This window comes from Cyprinus carpio, chromosome B14, assembly GCF_018340385.1.
Source record: "Cyprinus carpio isolate SPL01 chromosome B14, ASM1834038v1, whole genome shotgun sequence".
Lineage (NCBI taxonomy): Eukaryota > Metazoa > Chordata > Actinopteri > Cypriniformes > Cyprinidae > Cyprinus > Cyprinus carpio.
Genome location: NC_056610.1, coordinates 22,412,823 through 22,433,860, shown reverse-complemented (window position 1 = coordinate 22,433,860; position 21,038 = coordinate 22,412,823). Strand labels below are relative to the sequence as shown.

Here is a 21,038-nt window from a genome sequence, read left to right as displayed (position 1 = left end):
TTTTATTGATTGATATTGAGACTCTCCATAACACAGAAAAAGAGAGCTAGTGAGAGCAAGAGAGAATAAAAAGGTTGGTAAAAAAAAAAAAGATTGATTAGCTGGAGATCTTGTGCTCCTGGGGAGGGGGTCTCAAAGGATGGAGATGAGTCAGTGGCATGTGAGGGGGATGCGTAGAGTGCTATGTGTGTGTGTGTTTGCATGCTGTCTGTGTGCGTGTTAAGTGAACACCTTCATTACACACGTGTGCACATGCACAACACCTTCAGGGCTTCTCAAGTGGTCTTTAAAATGCTGCAGGCAGGAATGTACTTCATGTTTTTTAAATATTTTACATTTGCAGAAGACTTCCTGCTGTGATTCCTGACATTGATTTAAACCTGCATTAATTCTATAAGCAGATCGCACAGTATTATTAGAGATAGACTGATGATGGGTTGGACCGTATTCACACTTGCATGTGATATATTGTTTGCAAGTAAAAACTGGAATCAGTTTGTTACCTTTAAGACTGAAAAACATTTGCATTGCATAACAGCATATGAAAAACACTACTGTTTAAAAGATTTGGCTCAGTAAGATTTTTAAATTTTTTTAATGAAAACAAAAATTAAGAAATTTATATTTTTGTTGTTCTAAATTGATCAATAAAGGCATTTAGAATGTTACAAAATGATTTCTATTTCATAAATGCAATTTTTTGTTTTGTTTTTTTACTTTCTATTAATCAAAGAATCCTTAAAAAATGTATCAATATTTTACAATATTACTGCTATTAATATATTTTTGATCACATACATGCAGCTTTTGTAAGTAAGAGACTGCTTTCAAAAACAATTGTACCCACCCCAGACTTTGTATGTTAGTGTATACTATATAAATGACTAATCAATGTAATAATAATGTTTATAAATTATTAAAAATTGTATTAAATGCATTGTTTATTCTATACCTGAACTGGTCAGTTTTAGGTATATGTATTGGTATCATTCTCTGGTCTCATTGTTTTCAACAACAGATTTCATCTGAAGAGTTTTTCAACAATAGCTTAGCGAGGTGGATTAAAATACTGCAGATATAATAAGATTGGGCTGAAACGGTGCGGAGGTATGGGCTACAGTATGTGACCTCATTTCATCAGAGCTCAGCAGCTGGTAATATGTGCTTTAGAGACTCGTTGTAAAATCTTTGCTGCTTAATTCCACGCACTTCGCTGCATTTTAAAACAGCGACATAAATGGCGCCCTGTAAGTTGCCTGCTCGTTTTCGCACCCGCTCGACCAGGCCTAGTGTAAGAGAAGAAAGGGAACTGAATAAGCGCAATCATCAGCTTTGTGAAACAGAGAGGGGAGAATTCGTGCAAGAAGTCATCAAAAATGCATCGCAGTGGCCCTGAAGAATACTCATGTAAACCGAGGCAGCATCGCACCAGGTGTCCTCCAGGTATCCTCTCCACAGACAGACAGGCACGGGTCGGGTGCACTAGCAAAATGATCTGAGTGCAACATGCTAACGCCTCCTCTCACATTTTACAGTATGCTCATATTAAGGCATGTGTGGTTTTCTGCTGTACCCCTGGGGTTTAGACCACTTCCCTTCTCACAGTACTTACTGACATAGACACACACACTTGCTCGCTTCTTTATATCTCTCTCTCTCTCACACACACACACACACACACTTTATCTCTCTTCTCGATCAAACATGCAAAGGGTGTGCAAAACTGCATATTTTCTAAATCAGCTTGCATGTGGGTTGCCGGAACAACTTGTCAACCAATGAGTTCACCTGACCCCAATCAGACGCACGTTTCAAAGGGACCTTTACGTAAGACACGTTCTTATGTTTAGATGGAGTGCAGCATGCTGAAACAGAAAATGGGTCTTGAGAAAAGTCATTTGGAGACTATTTTTAGCATAAAACACTCACAAAAATGCTGCTTTAAAGGCACAAGCGAGAGGGCTTTACCATGAAAACAGTCTAACAGCTAACAGTCTAACACTGTCAGCATGTTAAATAAAGTGTAGACGCTCTAAATACAAAAACTAAAACTAAAAAACATCTAAAACGAGTCACTTTTTGCATGACTTATTCCTCTTTCTTAACAGTTTCTTCTGCCGCAAAACCCATAGCTATGGTTTTAAATCCAAGGATGTGCAACCGTTGCTAAATCCAGGTTCAGCTTTTTGTCTTCTTTTAACTCTCAGTTCATTAGCTGAAATGAAGTTGTGCTGAGGGTTAGCACTGATTCAGATGAGCTCAGGATCTTCACAGTCACGACATGTCTATTGATTTCCCAGTGTTTACGGCCGAGTGCTTTCTTTTTAGATGTGTCCTCTGATGTTGGCCTTTTGACCTTTCATTTTTTCTCCCTTTCGTTCTCAGTATGGGGAAGAGGAGGTCTCCTCAGACCGCCTGGATGCTGACTTCCCTGACTTTGACCTCTCGCAGCTGGACGCCAGTGATTTTGACTCAGTGAACTGCCTCAGTGAGCTGCATTGGTGCAACGAGCACTCAGATCACTCCCCTGCCTCCATACAGTACAGCGGCGGAGACCCAGAGCTATTCGAGGTGGGAACCATCATCTCTACTTGCTGGATTGTGCACATGATTAGTGCTATTCGTAATTCTGCCCTCTGATTGGTGGTTTTTAGTTGGACAGGCCTCAGTAGGTCACTGTCTCAAATGATGCACTTGCAGTCTGAAGGCCTTTTTGTGTTTACTACCCAACAAACCTTTCAGAATTGATTGGACTTGAAGGGCCGTAAGGGCTAAGGGCAAAATTTGGGAAAGGGCATTAGTCTTAAAGGGATAGTTCACCCAAAAATGAAAATTCTGTCTTAATTTAAACACACACACACACACACACACACACACACACACATATATATATATATATATATATATATATATATATATATATATATATATGAATGAAGGTCCACGGAATCAAAACTTTCAAGCATCAAAAAGTACAAAGAGACATTTTAGAAATAATCAATATGAAAAAGCACTTTAATCAGAAAAGACTTGGATTAAAGATTTAATTTAGGCTTTTATTCACATATAAACATTGATCAAATGTACATACATAGAGCACATCAAATATGATAAATGGAAGATCAAACATGCTTGATTTATGCCAGAATAAACATCACTGGTTCTCATTCATCTCACTCAAACAAGCAGGTTTGAGCTTCTGTTTACCATATTTGATGTGATCTATGTGTGTGTGTTGATCGATGTTTTCTATATGTTTATAAAAAGCTTTTTACACGTAAAATGTCTTTTTGTACATTTTGATTTGTGAAAGTTTGATTGCATGGGCTTTTAATGACTAGACAATATTAAACTATTAAGACTATTGTTTGTGTTTCAAAGATGAAAGGTAAGTAAATTATGACAGAATTTAGATATAGTGTCTAGTTCAGTAAACCGTTCACTAAATTATAATGGTGTAAGATTAATCTAAGTGCTAGTAAAAGCCATGGCATAGCGATAAATGCACATCTGGTGATATTTTGAGCCATGGTGCTTATGTGGGTGTTGCAGGTTCAAGTCTGGCCTGCAACGGTTTAAATTTAGATTTTCTCCTTTTTTATGAATAACTTCTGTCATTCTCCATTGTTTCTGTGTTAAAAAGACTTACACTAGACATATACAAGCTGGGTTTTCCTTATCTTTGCTTTGCAGAGCACTTGCCTTCATTTCTTTCTGGTTGTTTCAGGAAGAAAATGCGGCACTGCTCGCTGCCCTCACAGACAGCCTGGACGGCATTGTTGAGGACGGAGTCGGGGGTCTGTCTGTGTTCCCTTCACTGGGGGACGACCCCGAGGAGGGCGAGGAGGAGGAAGATGACCTCCCTTTGGACAGTGAGCCCCTCCCTGGCTCATTGAGCCCAGAGACAGAAGACCCATCTCTAGTAAGAACCCTTCCTTCCTGTTTAAGGTGGATTTGGATGGGCCTCTGACTACCCCACAGCATGGGTATGATAGGCAACACAGGTCTGAATTTTTCTCATTTTGGGCTTTTTGTTTCTTTTTAAGCAACCGATCTAACAAGAATCCTCTTCACAGGCAGGGATGTGGAACGTGGACACTGTTTTTATGAACTTTCATTTTCCCACACATTCCATTACTCTTATCTTTTTCTGAGCCTTACAAGAAAGTACCGTGGCGATACCATGGTATTGTGATCGTTTCTGGTGGCAATAACATGGTACTTTGACATATTCCATGGCAGTGTATGAATACCATGGCTTTGAAATTGTACACTACCATTCAAAACTGAGGGTCAGTAAGATTTGTGCCATCACAGGAATAATTAATATTTTAAAATAGGGATAATAGGTAATGATTCACTCAACTCACAATGCGACACGAGTCACGATACAATTTTAAAGACAAATTATTAATGAAAAGGTGCCCTTTTATTGTTTCTCAGACAAAATGCTGGACTTTCCTTTGTGAAATCGAAATATGTCAACTAACAAAAGTAAATTATAATTTTAAAACAAATCCCAAATTAAATAAATAAATAATACAAATAAAAAAAAATCTCTTCGTATAAACAAAGTCTTTGCTTGTGCGCTTTCCATTTAATATTAAAGACAAGCACTGCATTTTAATCACGATCCAAAGAGAAGATGATGTATGCATGCATCATCAACAGTTTTTTATTTCAATTCAATTTTACAATTTCTAAATTTGAAGCAAAAACAGAATGGTCTGCGTTTGCTTGGTTCCACATTTAAATGCTACTTTATTATGCATTATACAGAGGCAAGATGAAAAGAAAATACCATCTGTTCTGTTCTGAGGACAGTCAGCTCCCCTCTGAGATACATTCATATAAACCCTTATATCACGCTTCGTTTAACATCTGAACCGACTTGAAATGTCACATATTTTTATTGATTTTCAACCAGCTTGGGGTGCATCGTTACATCCCTGTTTTAAAATGGAAAGCATGTTTTAAATTGTAATAATATGTTGCAATATTACCTTTTTACTGTATCAAATAAACGTGGCCTTGGTGAGCCTAAGGGCCGTTAAACTTTTTATCCATTTTGCCTGTTCGTTTACACGACAACAGTGTTTTGGGGACTGAAAACGCATATTTTTAAAAACAAGTTTCAAAGTGCAAGTTTTTGAAAATGGCATGCATCATGCGTGTGCATAGTATGTTTTAGGTGTGTAGATGTGCGCAGTACGTGTTGATTTTAAAGGCAAGCGCGAACAAACATACACAACAGTGGCTGAGTACATGGTACTGTTGATTCTGCTCAAGAGTTTGCTAATGCTTCTTCAGCCAAGTGTGGATTTACTTCACCAACAACGGAGACGCATCATATGCATCATATAATCATCACTTCCCTACTGTTTACTAACAAAGTGACAGCGCCAACTACTGGCCTGGCATATGTAATACAGCGTTTTTGGCCGTTTTTGCGGATATGTGTAAACGTGAATCGCTTTGATAACGTCGTCGTGTATATGTAAAACGTTTTTAAAACGCAAGGGGAAAACTTTTCAGTTTTTGACTACATCGTTGTCGTGTGAACGTAGCCTAAGAGACTTATTTCAAAAACAACAGTTAAACAAACTAATTTTTGAACAGTAGTGTACTTCAAAGAATCCCATGGCATTGCCATCATGATAATGACCAAAAACCTGGTAATACCATGGTACTTTTTTAAGGGAATGCTTGTATCTACTTCCCAGATCTTTGATTCCCTCAGGTCACGAAATGGACTTCAACAGCAGCTCTCTTTGCTCCATTTTCCCACCTTTTTATGAGAGGACTCAACTCTCATCTCTTTCTTAAGACGCCACTTACTGGAACAAGTTTGGTGTGTTTGTTATCTGTCCCTCTCAGCTCACAAACCCCAACAATTTCATCTGTGTACGTTGTGAAACCAGTTATAACAGTTATTACCTGTTGGACAGCTTTTCATTTCTACTCCCCCCCCCCCCCCCCCCACTGCTTTTTCCTGAACAATTGGTTGTGCATGGCCTGTATTGTACTGTAGCTGTTTTTCCAGCTTGTCATGTGCGTTTTGTGATTTCTACCATAGAGACTAGTAGTATTTACAGTAATGACTGTCTTACATTTCACTCAATACCTTTCACAATTCACATTGTTCTAGGATGGCATTGTTTGGCGCTGATGAAAGGCCTCCATCTGATTACTGAGATAATCATCGCCTCAGAGATACCAAAAAAGGCTAACTTACAGGGTGTAGAACCAAATTATACAAGAGAGATGTCTGAAGGAGGGACAGATTATTTTTAAATTGATGAAAATGATGTGTATCCATCTGAGAATATGACTACTTTTATGGTGCCACTAGGGCTGAAAATACCAGTAATACAACCTGTTAAATGTTAGTAGTTTTTCCATGAAAACTATAATTTACATTCATGCAACATGGAAAAATGTTCTAAACAAAGCATTACACAGAAGTGTTCATTCTGAAATGTAATAATTTGCAATAAGGTGCAATATATTAACATTAACAAATTAGTTATCATGAACTGACACTGAACAATTTTTACTTGGCTTATAAATATACTACAACTTGAAGTGAAAACATTTATTATTTATACACTATTTATACACTACTGTTCAAAGTCTGTTGATTTCTGAAGGATTGTGTGACACTGAAGAATAATAAAGCTTTGCCATGATGGGAATAAATTACATTTTAAAATGTTATGTATTAAAATAGCAAACTGAATTTGCAATAATATTGCACAATATTATTGCTTTTACTGCATTTTTAACAAATAAATACAGCCTTGGTGAGCACAATGTGTTAATAAGAAATATTAACACATTAAAAATATATTACTGATCACAGACTTTTGAATGGTAGTTTATATATATATTAAAAAAATAACATTCATCAAGAATAATAAATTCTAGGAGAGCATTGTTATGGCTATTTCATGTTAACTATTTCAGTAACTAATGTAAAAAAAAAATGGAATCTTATAAAGTTACAAAACATGGTTAATTAAGTAACTGTCAGTTATTTAGTCTTTTTGCAATCTTCCCTGGAAGTCTAGACAGATGCATTTCCCTGTTAGATGATTCAGTAAGAATGGAATTGTTCCAGTGTAATTAAGCTTCCTCCTTGAGTCTCAGTGCAAGAGTTTAGTCCGGGTGTAAGAGCTGAGAACCCCCTCTGCTGGTGATGGCCGCAGTTACACCTCAACCCCTTAACGAGGCCAGTCTGTGTGCAGAACAAGGGGTGCATTGAAGAACCAGGAACAGGGACAGCAGAGCACATGTTTTCATGACATAGATGGCCAGTGCATGCCAACACGGTTTGGTCCACAGAAGCTGAAACCCTCAGCGCCCCTCCAGTTTCCTCAATGGACGCTGAGAGACATGGACAGACCTGCCAAGTTGGCACATTAACAATAGCTTAGGTTAATGGGCTACGCTGTGCTGCTTCTTACTTTGCTTTCTCTGGTTGCGCTGGTCATTTAGGACTTGCATTTCAGATTTTCCAGTAACTTGAACATCTTGTTCTTACAGTGGCTATAGCACAGAACTGCTTGAAACTTGAGTGCAAAATGCAAACCTTTCTAGATTTTGTGTGCTATTTTAAATGCACCGTGTGTCATCAAATTATAACCCCTGGCCTCTCATTCCCTCCACAGCTTAAAAAGCTCCTGTTGTCGCCCTATTGTGTGTGTGGGGGTCTAGTATCGCACAAAGACGTGCATCGCCATAGCAGCAGGAGCCAACACGTCAAACCCGTGAGGCCTGTGCTAAAGGTGAGAAGAAGTTCCAGCCGCCGTGAATGCGGTTTAAACTCAAAACATGTGATGCAAGAAGGCAAAGGAGGCTCGCCGTAAAAGGGAAATGGATTTAACTACCTCAGTGTTAGCACGTATGCTGTTCACTACCCATTTACACTGCGGCGTATTCCCACCACAATGCTAATGCCTAATTAGCTTATGCCAGCCTTCAGAAACCACGCTGAGGATTTGTGCTTCAAAGTTTCGAAGCCTGTGAAGCCTGCGGTTCCTCATTCACTCGCTCGGCTTTGGCTATGGCCGCTGTCGCATTAGAGTTGATGCAGCCATCTGTCATAGCAAAGCCACAGCCTCTACCCAGCCTAAAGGGCAATGCTCACTGGGTTTGAGATTACTTAAAAGAACAAGCAGTAGTTCTTCAGATACCAAGAGAATATCTTGCAACTAACCATGGCACATTCGTCACAGTAACCTTAGAGCGAAGTACACTCTCAAATAGACTCTAGGGGTTCAGCTGCCCTGCGTGCCTCCTGTGTTTGCTCTTTCAGAAGGGCGTTACAAAAGATAGCTCGCTACATACTGCTGACGAATGCCATGAGCAAAGGGGCTATTTTGCATATTTATTGCTTCTGTCATTATAGTGCTAAAACAGTTTTGGCACATGCAGTTTATTTTTATTTCATTTTATTTTTTAGAAATTTATTTTTATTTTATTTTAATGTTTTATTTTATTAATATTTTATTAATAATTTAATGTGTAATATATACTACTATAATAAGGTCAGAATACTAAAAATACATAAAAATATATAAATAGTGTCAAATTATGTGTGCATGTGCAATTTATTAAAACAATGTCATTGAAAATTCAGACAATTCAGACAAAAAATCAGGTTTTTATAAATCTTCTCAACAATTATGTGATCAAATAAAAACAGTAATATTCTAAAATATTAGCTTTACTTAAAATATAAGTTTTTGTTTTCACGTATTTTTAAATGTCATTTATTTCTGTGATGCAAAGCTGAATTTTCAGCATCGTTACTTCAGTGATACTTTTTGATTTGCTGCTCAAGAAACATTTTTGATAGTGATGTCAAATGATTCATTGCGATTAATTGCATCCAAAATAAAAGTTTTTATTTACATGATATATGTGTGTGTACTGTGTATATTTATTATGTATAATAATACAAACGCATGTATGTATTTAAGAAAAATATGTTATGTTTATATATTAAATATATTTATATATAATATAAAAATATAAATGTATATAAATGTAAGTGTAAACTATATACATTACGTGTGTGTATTTATATGCATAATAAATATACAATGTACACATACATATATTATGCAAACAAAAACTTCTGATTATTATCAGTGTTGAAAACAGTTGTGCTGCTTCATATTCATCAGGATACTTTGATACGCCGCATACTTGAATAGAAATTTCAAAAGAGCAGCATTTATTTTAAATCTAAATCTTTTCTAACATTATAAATGTCTTTAGTGTCACTTTTGATCAATTTAATGTGTCCTTGCTGAGTTAAAATATTAATCCTACTGAACCCAAAGTTTTGAATAGTAGTGTATATTTTAAATAATTATTTCTTTATTTCTCTTATTTATGTCCTTTACAATATTGCTGTTGACAGCTTTTCATAAAAACAGTAATTCACTTGACTGTGTGAAACAGTGATTTTACCGCTCCGCTTCACGCTGCGACTAGCAGCATAATAAAATCAAGTGATGCACAACCTCTTGAGCCTTATTGCTTTATTACATTTCAATTGTGTTTAATATCAAAAGATTAAATGAAACATCTCCTCCTCCCTCCGCAGAAGGACAAATCGAGCACACAGGAGCGCAAGCCACGGCCGGCGAGGCCCTCCGGTCGTCTTTACACTGAACTCCACCGCCACCTCACCACCGCACACGAGACCGAGGAAGAGGAGGAAGATGAAGAGGACAGTGACTCGGAGGAGGAAGAGGAGGAGTCGTCCAGCAGCGAAGGCGAGAGCATGATGTGCGTCGAGCCGGCGAAGCCCCAGTTCTCCTCAGAGAAAGAACTGCATTCTGTAGTGGAGCTCATCAAATACATGCACACGTACTGCCTGCCCATACGCAAACAGGCCAGCTGGGATCGCAAAGAGCGTAAGGCCAAGCCCGAGAGCCCGCAGGTCCCCCGCAGCCTTCCTGTGAACCCTCAGAAACCGGCTCCCCAGACCAAGCCGAGGGCTCCCTTCACTCGCCGCAGGGAAATCAAAGCCCACTCCCTGCTGAAGGAGCTGCTGGAGGCCGTCAGCTCCTTTGACGTAAGCAAGCCTTACAGAATGCACAGCCCCCCTTATATCCACTGCAGAGGGGCCATGGCTCGGCTCGACACTGACCTTTCTTCCTCCCCCAAAGCTGAACCGAAAGACATGGAGAAGGCCGCAAAGCGCCCCAAGAGCCCCGAGCCAGAGGAAGGCTCCTTTTCGGTCAGGCGTTCTCGCCGGCTGGCCTCCTTCCCCAGCCGATTCGCTAAGAGAGTGCGTGTGAACTGCGGCCGGTCAGAGAGTAGTGTTGGGCAATCGAGCGAAGAAGAGAACGCGGTCAAGCGTCCTCCCGCTGAGCCTCCTTCCGATAGCAGCCAGAAGAGCAGCTCCAACAAGACGTCTGAGGCCCGTAACCCCTGCTGCAGTGATGGTAAGACATGAGTCATTACAAATACGCTGCACTCCTTAAAGTGGAGCTTCACATCACAACAACACTCACACTCGTTTGCCTCTGAAGCTGTTATTTATTGATTTATTTTTAATTGTGTAATTCATGATTCATGGTTCAGTCATTCATGATTCATGGTTTATTCAGTTGTTTAATTAAGATGTGACCAAAGATCAGTTTAGATTTATATTGGGGCAGTCAGAATTACCTGGTTAATTGTGCAATGATTTTATTTTATTTTTTTATTTTTATTTTTTATTTTTCAAATTAGCACGCAGCATCCATTTTTTTCCTGGCATCCTTTCACTAGTGTTGCAGTAGACTTTATAACCATGCTATCAAGCTTGATAAGATGCAAAAGAGAACTTAATTCGGCTCTGGCACCGAAAATGCATTTAATAGAGATATCAGTAGCAGTATTGATCAATATCAATATACCATCTTTATGGTGTTTCCACATTAATTAATTTTGAAGATTTAATGTGAAATTCTGAATAAATTTGATATTCTTCCGTCTTGAGATTGAAATTTAAAATGTATCATTGAATGACTGAAAAATAAAGTAATTAAATGTGAATGAATATTAAAATATTAATATTTAGAAAACTTGTGGTCACACTGGTAGTGCACTCACAGGAAGTTGTATTTTCTTGTCACCTACCAAAATAACTTTTACGAACTTTTTGTTTGGTAGTTCTTTACATCTGTTTAGTGATGCTTTTAAAAAGCCAGTAACCAAACAGCCTGTGATGTGCATTAAGCATGATTTTTCAGTTTAGGAGCTGCGAGCTCTGCTGGGATCTCTAACTGTGATGCTGTCTGTTGTTCTGATTTCAGAGAAACGCTCCTGCCTCTGTCTGCCGCTGGCATCCAAATCCAACGGGTGTGTGTTCCATTCATATCTAATCTATACTTGAGCCCTGGAACAATTCCAGTCCGGCAGTTTAAGACCACCGCTGGACTCCGTCCATCTCCAAAATTGCCTAAAGGAGGCTTGTAGAGTTGCTGTTTTTACATAACAAAACACTCGGTCTCACGCAGTAAAACTTTTCTATAAATAGCCCTGAGGTTCTTCTACCAATTACAGTCATTTGTTGTTCTCTGCATATGCATAGCTCAGACGTGGTGTGAAGTAAAACAACCAAGATCAATCAAACCCTGCTCCAAATGTCATTAGAAGACAAATATAACCCTCTGAAACAGTAAATCTGATGCAGACTGTATCCTTTCCTCTCTCTCTCTCTCTCTGTTTTTCTTGCTCATGTAAGAGTTTAATAGAGATTAATAGATGCGATCTCTTTCTGTATTTCTCTGATCAGAGATGCACAGTATGCCAACAAGCCCTTTGAGCAGACTCTCTCTGTGGAACTGTGTGGCACAGCAGGTAATATTACGTACTCAGGGAGGGGTATTTTTATAAGTGTGCCGTTTTTGGCATTGTGTGAGCTGTCAGCACTTGATTCACCTCATGTTCTCACGCATGCTAGTAGCTTGCCAGTTGCACAGGATTTAAAATGTAGACAATGACATGTCTAAACTAGGCTAAAAGAGTATTCTGTATATTTATGTTACAGTTAAAAAGTTTGGGGTCAGTAAGATTTTTTAAAATGTTATTGAAAGAAACTCTTCTGCTCACCAAGGCTGTTAATTTGGTCAAAAATACAGTAAAAATCATTAATATTGTGAAATATTATTGCAAATTAAAATAATTTTTTTCTATTGTAATATATTGTAAAATGTAATTTATTCCTGTGATCAAAGCTGAATTTTCAGCATCATTACTGCAGTCTTCAGTGTCACATGATCTTCAGAAATCATTCTTATATACTGATTTGCTGCTCAAGAAACATTTCATACTTATACCAATGTTAAGAACAATTGTGCTACATAATATTTTTGTGCGAACCATTATACTTTTATACAGGATTCCTTTTTCAGGATAAATAGGAATTCAAAAGAACAGCATTTAATTTGAAATAGAAATCCTTAGCAACATTATAAATGTCTTTACTGTGACTTTTAAACAATTTAATGTGTTATTGCTGAATAAAAGTAATAATTTTTCAAAAAATAAATACATAAATAGAAAATTCCGGACCCCAACATTTTGAACAGTGTTGTGTATATATGCAAGATTTCTGAAGTTGAATAGCACTGGAGATAATTGCCTCAGCAACCACCCCTAATAATAACTGATTTAAGTTAATCTTTCATTATTATATATTACACATGCTTAATATTATTTAAGACTCCTATTGTAAGCTTCATTAATTATGTTCTTTTTCTGCCCGTTGTGCGTTGCGACTAATAACAGAGCATTTGGTGATATTCGAGTGCGTTTGGTGGTGATTAATGTGTGTGTGTTTTCCAGGCCTGACTCCCCCCACCACACCCCCCCATAAACCAGTGGAGGACGAGCTCTTCAAACCCGACGGAAAAGCTGAGCTCACCACCAAGAGCTCGTGCCTGACTCGGGCGCACATACGCAAGCTCCCAGAGCAGACCGAGCTGTATGCCCAGCTGCGCCGGATGGGCCAAACGGGCGACACAGACTCTAAGAGTGGGACGCACCGGGCGTACGGGGACCACGATTACTGCCTGTTGGGTCAGGGAGAGAATTGCAAGACGACGACGATGACGTGCCGTGTGGAGGTGCATGAGGAGGAGGAGATGGCTGTGAAGGACGGAGAGCTGGAGGGACAGGAGGAGAGGCTCCTAAACAATTGCCAGCAAAGTACTGAGGCTGATTCGCCCGGGGCGTTGTCCTCGCCCGGTCCAGAGCAGACCAGTCAGCCCTCACCTGTCCGGTCTCCCACCCCAGAGCTGGACGCCCAGTCCCCAGTTTCCTGTTCGCCCCCCTCCCCCGGCTGCAAACTCCCCTTCAGGTACTGAACGCTCCTGTGGTTTGTTGAATTCATAAATGTTGAACTTCTGACTTTGAAAAGTGCAATAGGATGCCACTTAAATCTTGAAGCCCAAATGTGTGTATAATGTCTAGAGTTCTATCAGGAATCTGATTCCCTGACCATTTTTTTAAGCGACAGCTGAATACTCATCTTTTTCATCGCTATCTGCTTTTTCTCTTTTCTTTAATCATTCCCTGTCTAGCTCGTTATTATTTGAACAATGCTTGAAACTTGGTATTACGAGCACTTCCTGTGTCTATTTGTCTCTTTAAGATCAATCGCTTGATGTATTTGGATAAAAGCGTCTGCTAAATGAATAAATGTATAGCTGCCCACCGAATAGTTGACTAAACGTCGACCCAATTTTTTTTTTTAGTCTGATTAGGAATGATAATTCTGTCATTAATTACTCGCCCTCGTGTCGTTCCAAACCTGGAAGACTTTTGTTAATCTTCAGAACACATATTAAGATATTTTTGATGAAATCCGAGAGCTTTCTGACCCTGCATAGACTACGGCCCAGAAACATGTTAAGAACATTGTTAAAATAATCCATGTGACACCAGTGTCAAGCAATGAAACACCTCTATGTTTGGAAATCAAATGAACCATGGTTTTATACAGTTAAAGTGAAGTAACCATGGTTTTTTGGTGTATAGATTACCATTTTTACTACAAATACTATGGTTAAACTATGGTTAGTGTAGCAAAACCATGGTTTATTTGTTGTTACCATGTTTTTTTTTATAATATTTGTAGTAAAAGCATGGTTAATTTTTGTTAAGGTAGAAATATCCTACCTGTGCATCTGCCTTTGAATGAAATGCAGCACAAATCCCAGTGCCGCTCTGCTATCAGCAGGATGCTAACTACTTACTTTTTCCATTTGTTAGCCATTTTGAATAACTCAGCCCTCTTCTCCTTCTTTCAGCGATGAGAGCTCAGAGTCATGCCACGGAGCAGCTGAAAAAGAGAATGATGTGGTAGGTCGTGTTTTCTAACCGATTTTATCAGTCGCAGCACTAACCTAATTATCCAAGCCGTAGATGCATCTGAGGTCTTATTCGTTTCCTTTAAGTGGCGTTGAGTGTATTTGTTCTAATCCACTGTGCATTCGCAGAAAAAGTGCCAAGTGATCTACATTCACAACCTTCCGAGCAACGTCACTCAGTCCATGCTGCGTAAGCGCATCGAGGCCTTCGGGGGTCCGGAGGACTGTAAAGTGGTCATCAAAAACGAGTGGGTTCCATTAGCGTCTAGTTGTCTGGCCTCATCGTGCTCTGAGTTGGAGAATGGCGCGCTGATGTTTCTGTGTGTTTGTGTAGGGAGCGTTGCGGGGTGATCACGCTGAGACCGGCTCAGAACGGCCAGACCTCACGGCACAGGTGGGACTCACTCGGTCTGAACGGAGGGAGCGGTGGCCGGCGGTTCGGCAAGAAGCGTTACATAGATTTGGGTAAGAGAACACAGAGCTTCCTGTCTCTTTAATGTCGTCTTTGCATCAGACGTCTGGTGCTCTGTTCTGAGTCAGCTGAAGTCAGAGGAAGGTGTCTTCTCATTTCTAAGCTAATAAATGGCCTAATTCGACTTCATTTGCATTTAAATGGAAAAAAAAGACTTTTTGATTCTTGGTTGACCCACTTGAAAAATCAGGGTGCAGTTTTAATTATAGTCAGGCCAGTGCACCGCAGTGCTTGCTATTACATCAAGTCCACAGACGAAATAACGTGTGAAGTCAATGAAAAAGCTGCTTGCTTGGTGATTTGTTCATTTTTAAATACAATTTATCGTCTTAATTCTGTGTGCTGAGTCAGATTATATCTAGTCTATGTCAAAATTTGGTTAAAAAGGTGAGAAGAATGCTGGTCAGATGATAATATGTTTTGTAAATGAATGATGCTGGTGTTTAGGTCAGTGATTCTCCATTGGTTTTGCTTCCCAGCACAATTCAATTCAAAATGCACAGGCTCATTGTGCAGATTAGTAACATGACATGCATACACTGAATAGGAAAACTGAGATTTATTGAAGTCAATTGAGAAATGCATAAACAACAGCACAAGTGTGATTTACCATCCTAAAATATAATATAACAGACACTGGGCCAAGTAATTAATAAATTCTACAAATAATTTAGGGTAGCTAAAATAAAGCTAGATAAAGGAAGATACAAATAATTAATGAAAAACTTAAATGGAAATAAAAAAGCATGTCAAAATAAAATAAAAATGACAAAAGCACACAATAAAATTATTTAAACAAAGTAGAATTGAAATGATAAATAAAAATATTAAAAAGCTCATTCAAAATGTATAATTACTATAATTGCATATAAATAACACTTACCAAGTGGCAGGTAATTTTGCTCCAGTATTTTCTAGAGTTTGACATCAACAATCAAAAAATACGGGAAGCATTTTTTTTATTTTCTTTTGAATCAAGTTATCTTTCTATTCCATGCATGATTATAGTATTTTTTGTATTTTATTATGTTACTTGTATAATAATATAATATAATATATAGAATGTATCTGTAGAACTCATTTAATAATTTAGTGAGATTAATTTAGAGAGATGTGCACAAAATTATATTATTATAAAACTATAAAATATTAATTAAAAAATATCCATCAATAGGTTTCATATCATGGTTATGTTTTGCTTTTACATGAAATATTTTCAAACATCTATAAATTGCTTTTAGCAGATGGCCCTAGTGTAACAAACTAACTGTGAGTGTTTTGCCGTTCAGATGAGGCGGGTCCCGGTCCGGTGAAGAGCAAGTATGATGCACTGGACTTTGATGCTCTGCTGAAAGAGGCCCAGAGGAGCCTGCATCGCTGACACGCGCCTTACCACGCCTCCAGCGTCACGCCCCGTCCGAGACTCGCCTCAGCACCTCAAACAAGGCACTTCTTCATGTTTACATTTTGAACATTGGAATAAAAAATAGACCTTGTCGCTTCTGAGGATCGGAGGACAATGGGGCGGGAGGATTACAAAGGAACAGAATCAGCTCTGAGACACCGGACACAAGTGCTGCTTCTTGTGTGTGTTTGATGCCATTCATGACGTTGCGAGCGGCTCGGGCTTCGTAGCAAACCGCACTCTTTTCCATCAGTTGTTGTGACGTGCGTGTGCTGTTTTTTTTTATTTGTACCCCTTTGTCACTCTTCATAGACCTGCAAGGTGCTTTCACCATTTTGTCGTACAAATATATAAACAAGCTTTGTATTAGCAAAATTTTGTGGATGTTCAACTCTCTGTGTGTGTGTGTGTGCGTGTGTTACAATGGATTAAAAGTGGATTTAAAAAAACGACAAACAAAAAAATCCTACAAGGTAGAGTTTACAAATCAATAAGTAGTCTTTTTGTAATTTTAGTGCTTCCTTGATTTCATCTATGCACTCAAACGAGGTAGTGCTTCTTTGGTCTGGCCTCTGCCCTCCTCTGGTGTGGAAGGGGCTTTTGCTGCTGGCTGTCAGACACAACCGAGTCCAAACTCGACTGTACTTCCTTAAAGCTGAAGTGTGTCATTTTTTTGATGTTAAAATACTCCTATCCAAGCTAAAAACTGTTCAAGTAAACACAAATGTATCAAAACATTGATCTGTTTGTTTAAGCAGCCAGACACAGCCAACGGTTTGAGTTTATGGGCGGGGCTTTGTCTTTGGCTGACCAATTGACCCTTTGCAGGCAGTTTGATTGACAGCCAATCTGACCAATCATAATGTAATTTTTGTCCGAAACAAACCAGAGTAAATTAACATTGGTGGACTTGAACTTGAAAAATGGTGTGTATTGACATCTTATCGCAGTTGAAGCAAGATGCCTTCTGATGTTCATTCATGTTTATTTCATGCTATAACTAGTAAAGAAGAAGAGATGATCGCTTCACGTGCCGCTTGAACTGAGGCGCTACAGCGATCTGTCACGACACATTAAAGCGCAACAAAATGCGTATTTATTGTTTGAATTTCTTAAAAATGACCTAATTTGAAAGCTAAGTAACTTGCTCTGTCTCTGCCGTGATGTATTTTGCACTGCATGAGAACGATGAGCGGCATGGCTTGTCAGACATAGCAACTGTAATGTCGAACAAAGGGTCAACTGGAAACCTGTTTGAAAACAGACATTATGATTGGCACAGAAATACACACTTCATCTTTACCTCACCAGTTTCTGTTACTTGTCAGAACGCGACCCGATCCGGATTAGAAACGCAATCTGAGGGAAACGTATTTCAAGAATGTATCCATCACAAATGTGATTGTAACGCCCATCCAATCAGTCTTGATTTGACAGTACAGTGGAGCGGTTGGACTCTCCCAGTAGCAGAGCCCTGCCAGACATCCATGCGGTTGACGCATTGGAGCGCTGCTGAGAGAAGGGTGGCGGTAAACTAAGAGGAAGATCTTTCCAGAGCTCAATCTCATTAGAGATACGGTCGTATCTCTGCTTTGTTTACATGTCACTCTCTCATACTCTTTCTCTCTATAAGCTCAAACACTCTTTTTTTACTCTCTCCTTTCCGACAGGGGACGATCTGCGGGTTTTTTCTAGCTCTTACCTTGTGGCTACTTCTCTCTTTGTCCTTCGTGTGTGTTTTTTGAAGTCTAAACGTGTTCCAGTGTATAACTGCGTGTCGTCCGTGTCTTTTACGGGGTCTAGGGATGGGTCCGTCCCTTATTATATGCCGGGACCCATTGCTTTTGTTCTGCAGGGGTCTCCTCCAACCTTCGGCCTGTGGATCTAGTGCAGTTGTGAGCGAGTGTGTGTGCATGTATGGGAGCGCCGGCGGCCTCTCTTTACCCCCCTTTATCCAGAAACACACCCCAAACCTGAATGTTTACATGACTGAATTCTCCTTCGACTTTTACTAGAGCGCACACTAAGTACAGAACGCCTTATTCAGCGTTTAAGTACCCTATCAGGACGTGCCTTTCGGCTTTCCCTTTTACGGTACTGAGCTGTTACGTGGACCCGGCCTCTGAATATTACAGCCGCTTTTGACCAATTCGCCCTATAAGATCTTAAACTGAATGAGTGTTTGTGCTTAGTATGTATACTACTAAATAAGCGAGAGATGTGCTGGTTTACATGATTATATATATATATGGAGAAGTATATAATGTGTATATAGCACTGTGTCTTGTGTAAACATGAGATGTATGGTTATGTGCTGTACGGCGATGTGGTAACGCGTGGCTCTGATTGGTTGTTGGTGAACACAACGAAGCAGCGTTAAGCAATACAGGGAGATCCAGAAGGGAATTTTCATTGATATGGCTTCATAAGTCAAACACTGTTGTATAAAATGTCCCTTTAGAAATGGTTCTTTTTAATAACTTTAATATGTTTTTCTTTTTTATGCAATTGAGATGCAATACGGCTAAGAAAGCCTTCCTCATAACGGAAGGGTTTATTGAAGAGATTGGTTGCTTTAAGGAGAATCAGCTCCTGTACTGTACATTGCAGACGGCTCAGATGGTAGAAAAGAAGGTCGACGTTTAGAATCGCTGACCGAGAGGGACTTTTTTTATTTGGAAAATACACAGACAGCCCAATCTCACAGGGAGAGCCTTAAACCTTAGGGGAAAACAAAGCTATCAGTCCTGTCTGTTCTCCTTTACAATCCAATGTGTTTTCTTTACTGAAGTAAGTAAACTTTTTCAATACAGCCATATTATGAAAGGTATATACATAGATATGATTATATATATATACATATATATATTTGTGTGTTTGTGTAGATAAATATATAGATGATATAATTTGTTATAGACCATTTTATTCAGTGTTTCAGAACACCTCAATACATTTCAAAACTAATCTAGAATGTATAGATCCAAATTAAAAATAATAATAAAAAATGGTAAAAAAATAAATTAAAAAAAATTTAAAAAAAAGAAAGAAGAAAAAAAAAATCCAAAGGGAACCTTCTTCAATGCAATGCATTTTTCCAGCCCTCATTTTAGCAATGCTAGACAAGTTGACCAAAAAGTACATTTGATGTTTGGATACAGGAGAAGTGAGGTATCACATCAAATCCATTTCAAGAATGTCATGATCGTTTGGCTTGGCCCTGTCTGTCTGTGTCTGTGTGTGTGTGTGTGTGTGTGTGTGTGTGTGTGTGTGTGTGTGTGTGTGTGTGTGTGTGTGTGTGTGTGTGTGTGTGTGTGTGTGTGTGTGTGTGTGTGTGGAAGCGTGCGCATGTGATTTCTTCCTCTTTTTTTTCTGTTCATACAAAATGTCAGTTTTAATTCACTACATCTATGGCCCTGCAATTTGTTGTTCACAAAGTACATGCTCTTGTAAGATAGAAGAGAATTTTCCTCTTGAAGAAGCAGTGAATATATTTGAGGAGCGTTTATATTGTGTGCTAAACCTTGTATCATTTTTATCAAGAAGTGGATCTAGCGTTTGTGTCATTACGTTTAATGGATCACACATCCATGTCACATTGTTTTGCTGCTTCAAGACCTTGTCTTTTGTGGAAACAAAATCTGAGTCAAAGGGCATACGTTTTTTTCTTCAGTCTTTTTTTTTTGACTATTTACATCTAATGACTATCAAATTTGTTATGATTTTCCTTTTTTAATGTAGTTTTTGGTAAATACTGCTAGTAAGATTTTATATTTTTACATATGTTTTGAGTTTTTTTTTTATTATTATTTATATGCCACTTAGCTTGGAAGTCTTGAAATGGTGTTGGTTTTATTTTCAATTTTTATTTCTCTGTATTGTGTGATTTTCATACATCTTGAGAATGTGGAGACAAATGCATTTCAGTATTTTTAAATTGTTAAAATCTAGTTTCCTAGCTCAAATCTATATAGTGGAAATTATTCGATGTCATAAATTATATTTTAATTCATGTAAAAAGCAGATGATGGCTTCCTTTTAAACTGAACACATTTCTCTTCCGAGATTGTTTACATTATTAAACTGTAGAAACTGATCCTCATATACTGTAAAAAAAAAGTACATATTCATTGTTTTGCCTCCAAAAAATAAAATCCATTATTGACCAACATTCAACTTTGTGATTCATTAATGCACTGCATTATGTTATTTATGCCAAATAAATGCTGCAGTAAACTGCAATAATACCTTCCGCAGAATTCAATGCTATTCTTAGAACAAGTGCTGAATACCAACTTGAAAAGGATTTTAAAAAACCCAGCAGCACATGCTTTAAGGCCGTCACTTTTTTTCACATGCTCCAAATGACATTATGCACTGCATAAACAGAATAGCTCAGCTGGAAACCATCTAGTTGGTTGCCGCATTGAAATGCCAGCCAATGACAAATGGCATTCTGTGTTGTATCCATGCAGAGTGCCTACAATTTTAGATTGTGAAGCTAATTGTGGCGGTTCCTTTCACTGAGGGTATGTAGCAGAACATGCTGAATGAGAGCACTGTTAATGCAGCCATTCGGAGAGCTGGTGGCAATTTGCCGCTCTGCTGGTTTGTGATTCAGATGTCAGAATAATCATTCCCTACGGCACTGTGTGTGCTTGTGTGTGTGTGTGAGGGGGATGCACATATATCTGAGCAGGTCTGTGTATTTGCGGTCACGTCAGAGCTAATTTTGGCTTTTGCAGTGGTTGCAGATCTTCTTGACTCCACCTCTTTGCTGTGAGAG

General features: G+C 38.7%; 1 protein-coding gene across 2 annotated transcripts in view; it reads left to right on the top strand.

Moving 5' to 3' along the window:
* Positions 1–20,423, top strand: part of LOC109101387 (peroxisome proliferator-activated receptor gamma coactivator 1-beta-like) — a 46,576-nt gene extending 26,153 nt beyond the window's left edge. The window contains exons 2-12 of one of the 2 annotated variants that reach the window (XM_042738618.1): positions 2,386–2,571; positions 3,728–3,922; positions 7,671–7,787; positions 9,617–10,463; positions 11,319–11,364; positions 11,801–11,865; positions 12,853–13,366; positions 14,319–14,370; positions 14,508–14,626; positions 14,713–14,843; positions 16,140–20,423. In XM_042738618.1, coding sequence (XP_042594552.1) covers positions 2,386–2,571; positions 3,728–3,922; positions 7,671–7,787; positions 9,617–10,463; positions 11,319–11,364; positions 11,801–11,865; positions 12,853–13,366; positions 14,319–14,370; positions 14,508–14,626; positions 14,713–14,843; positions 16,140–16,231 — 2,364 coding nt within the window. In that variant the 3' untranslated portion in view covers positions 16,232–20,423. The remainder of the gene's footprint in view (positions 1–2,385; positions 2,572–3,727; positions 3,923–7,670; positions 7,788–9,616; positions 10,464–11,318; positions 11,365–11,800; positions 11,866–12,852; positions 13,367–14,318; positions 14,371–14,507; positions 14,627–14,712; positions 14,844–16,139) is intronic. The other variant, XM_042738619.1, reaches the window with a different exon arrangement.
* The last annotated feature ends 615 nt before the right edge of the window (positions 20,424–21,038 follow it).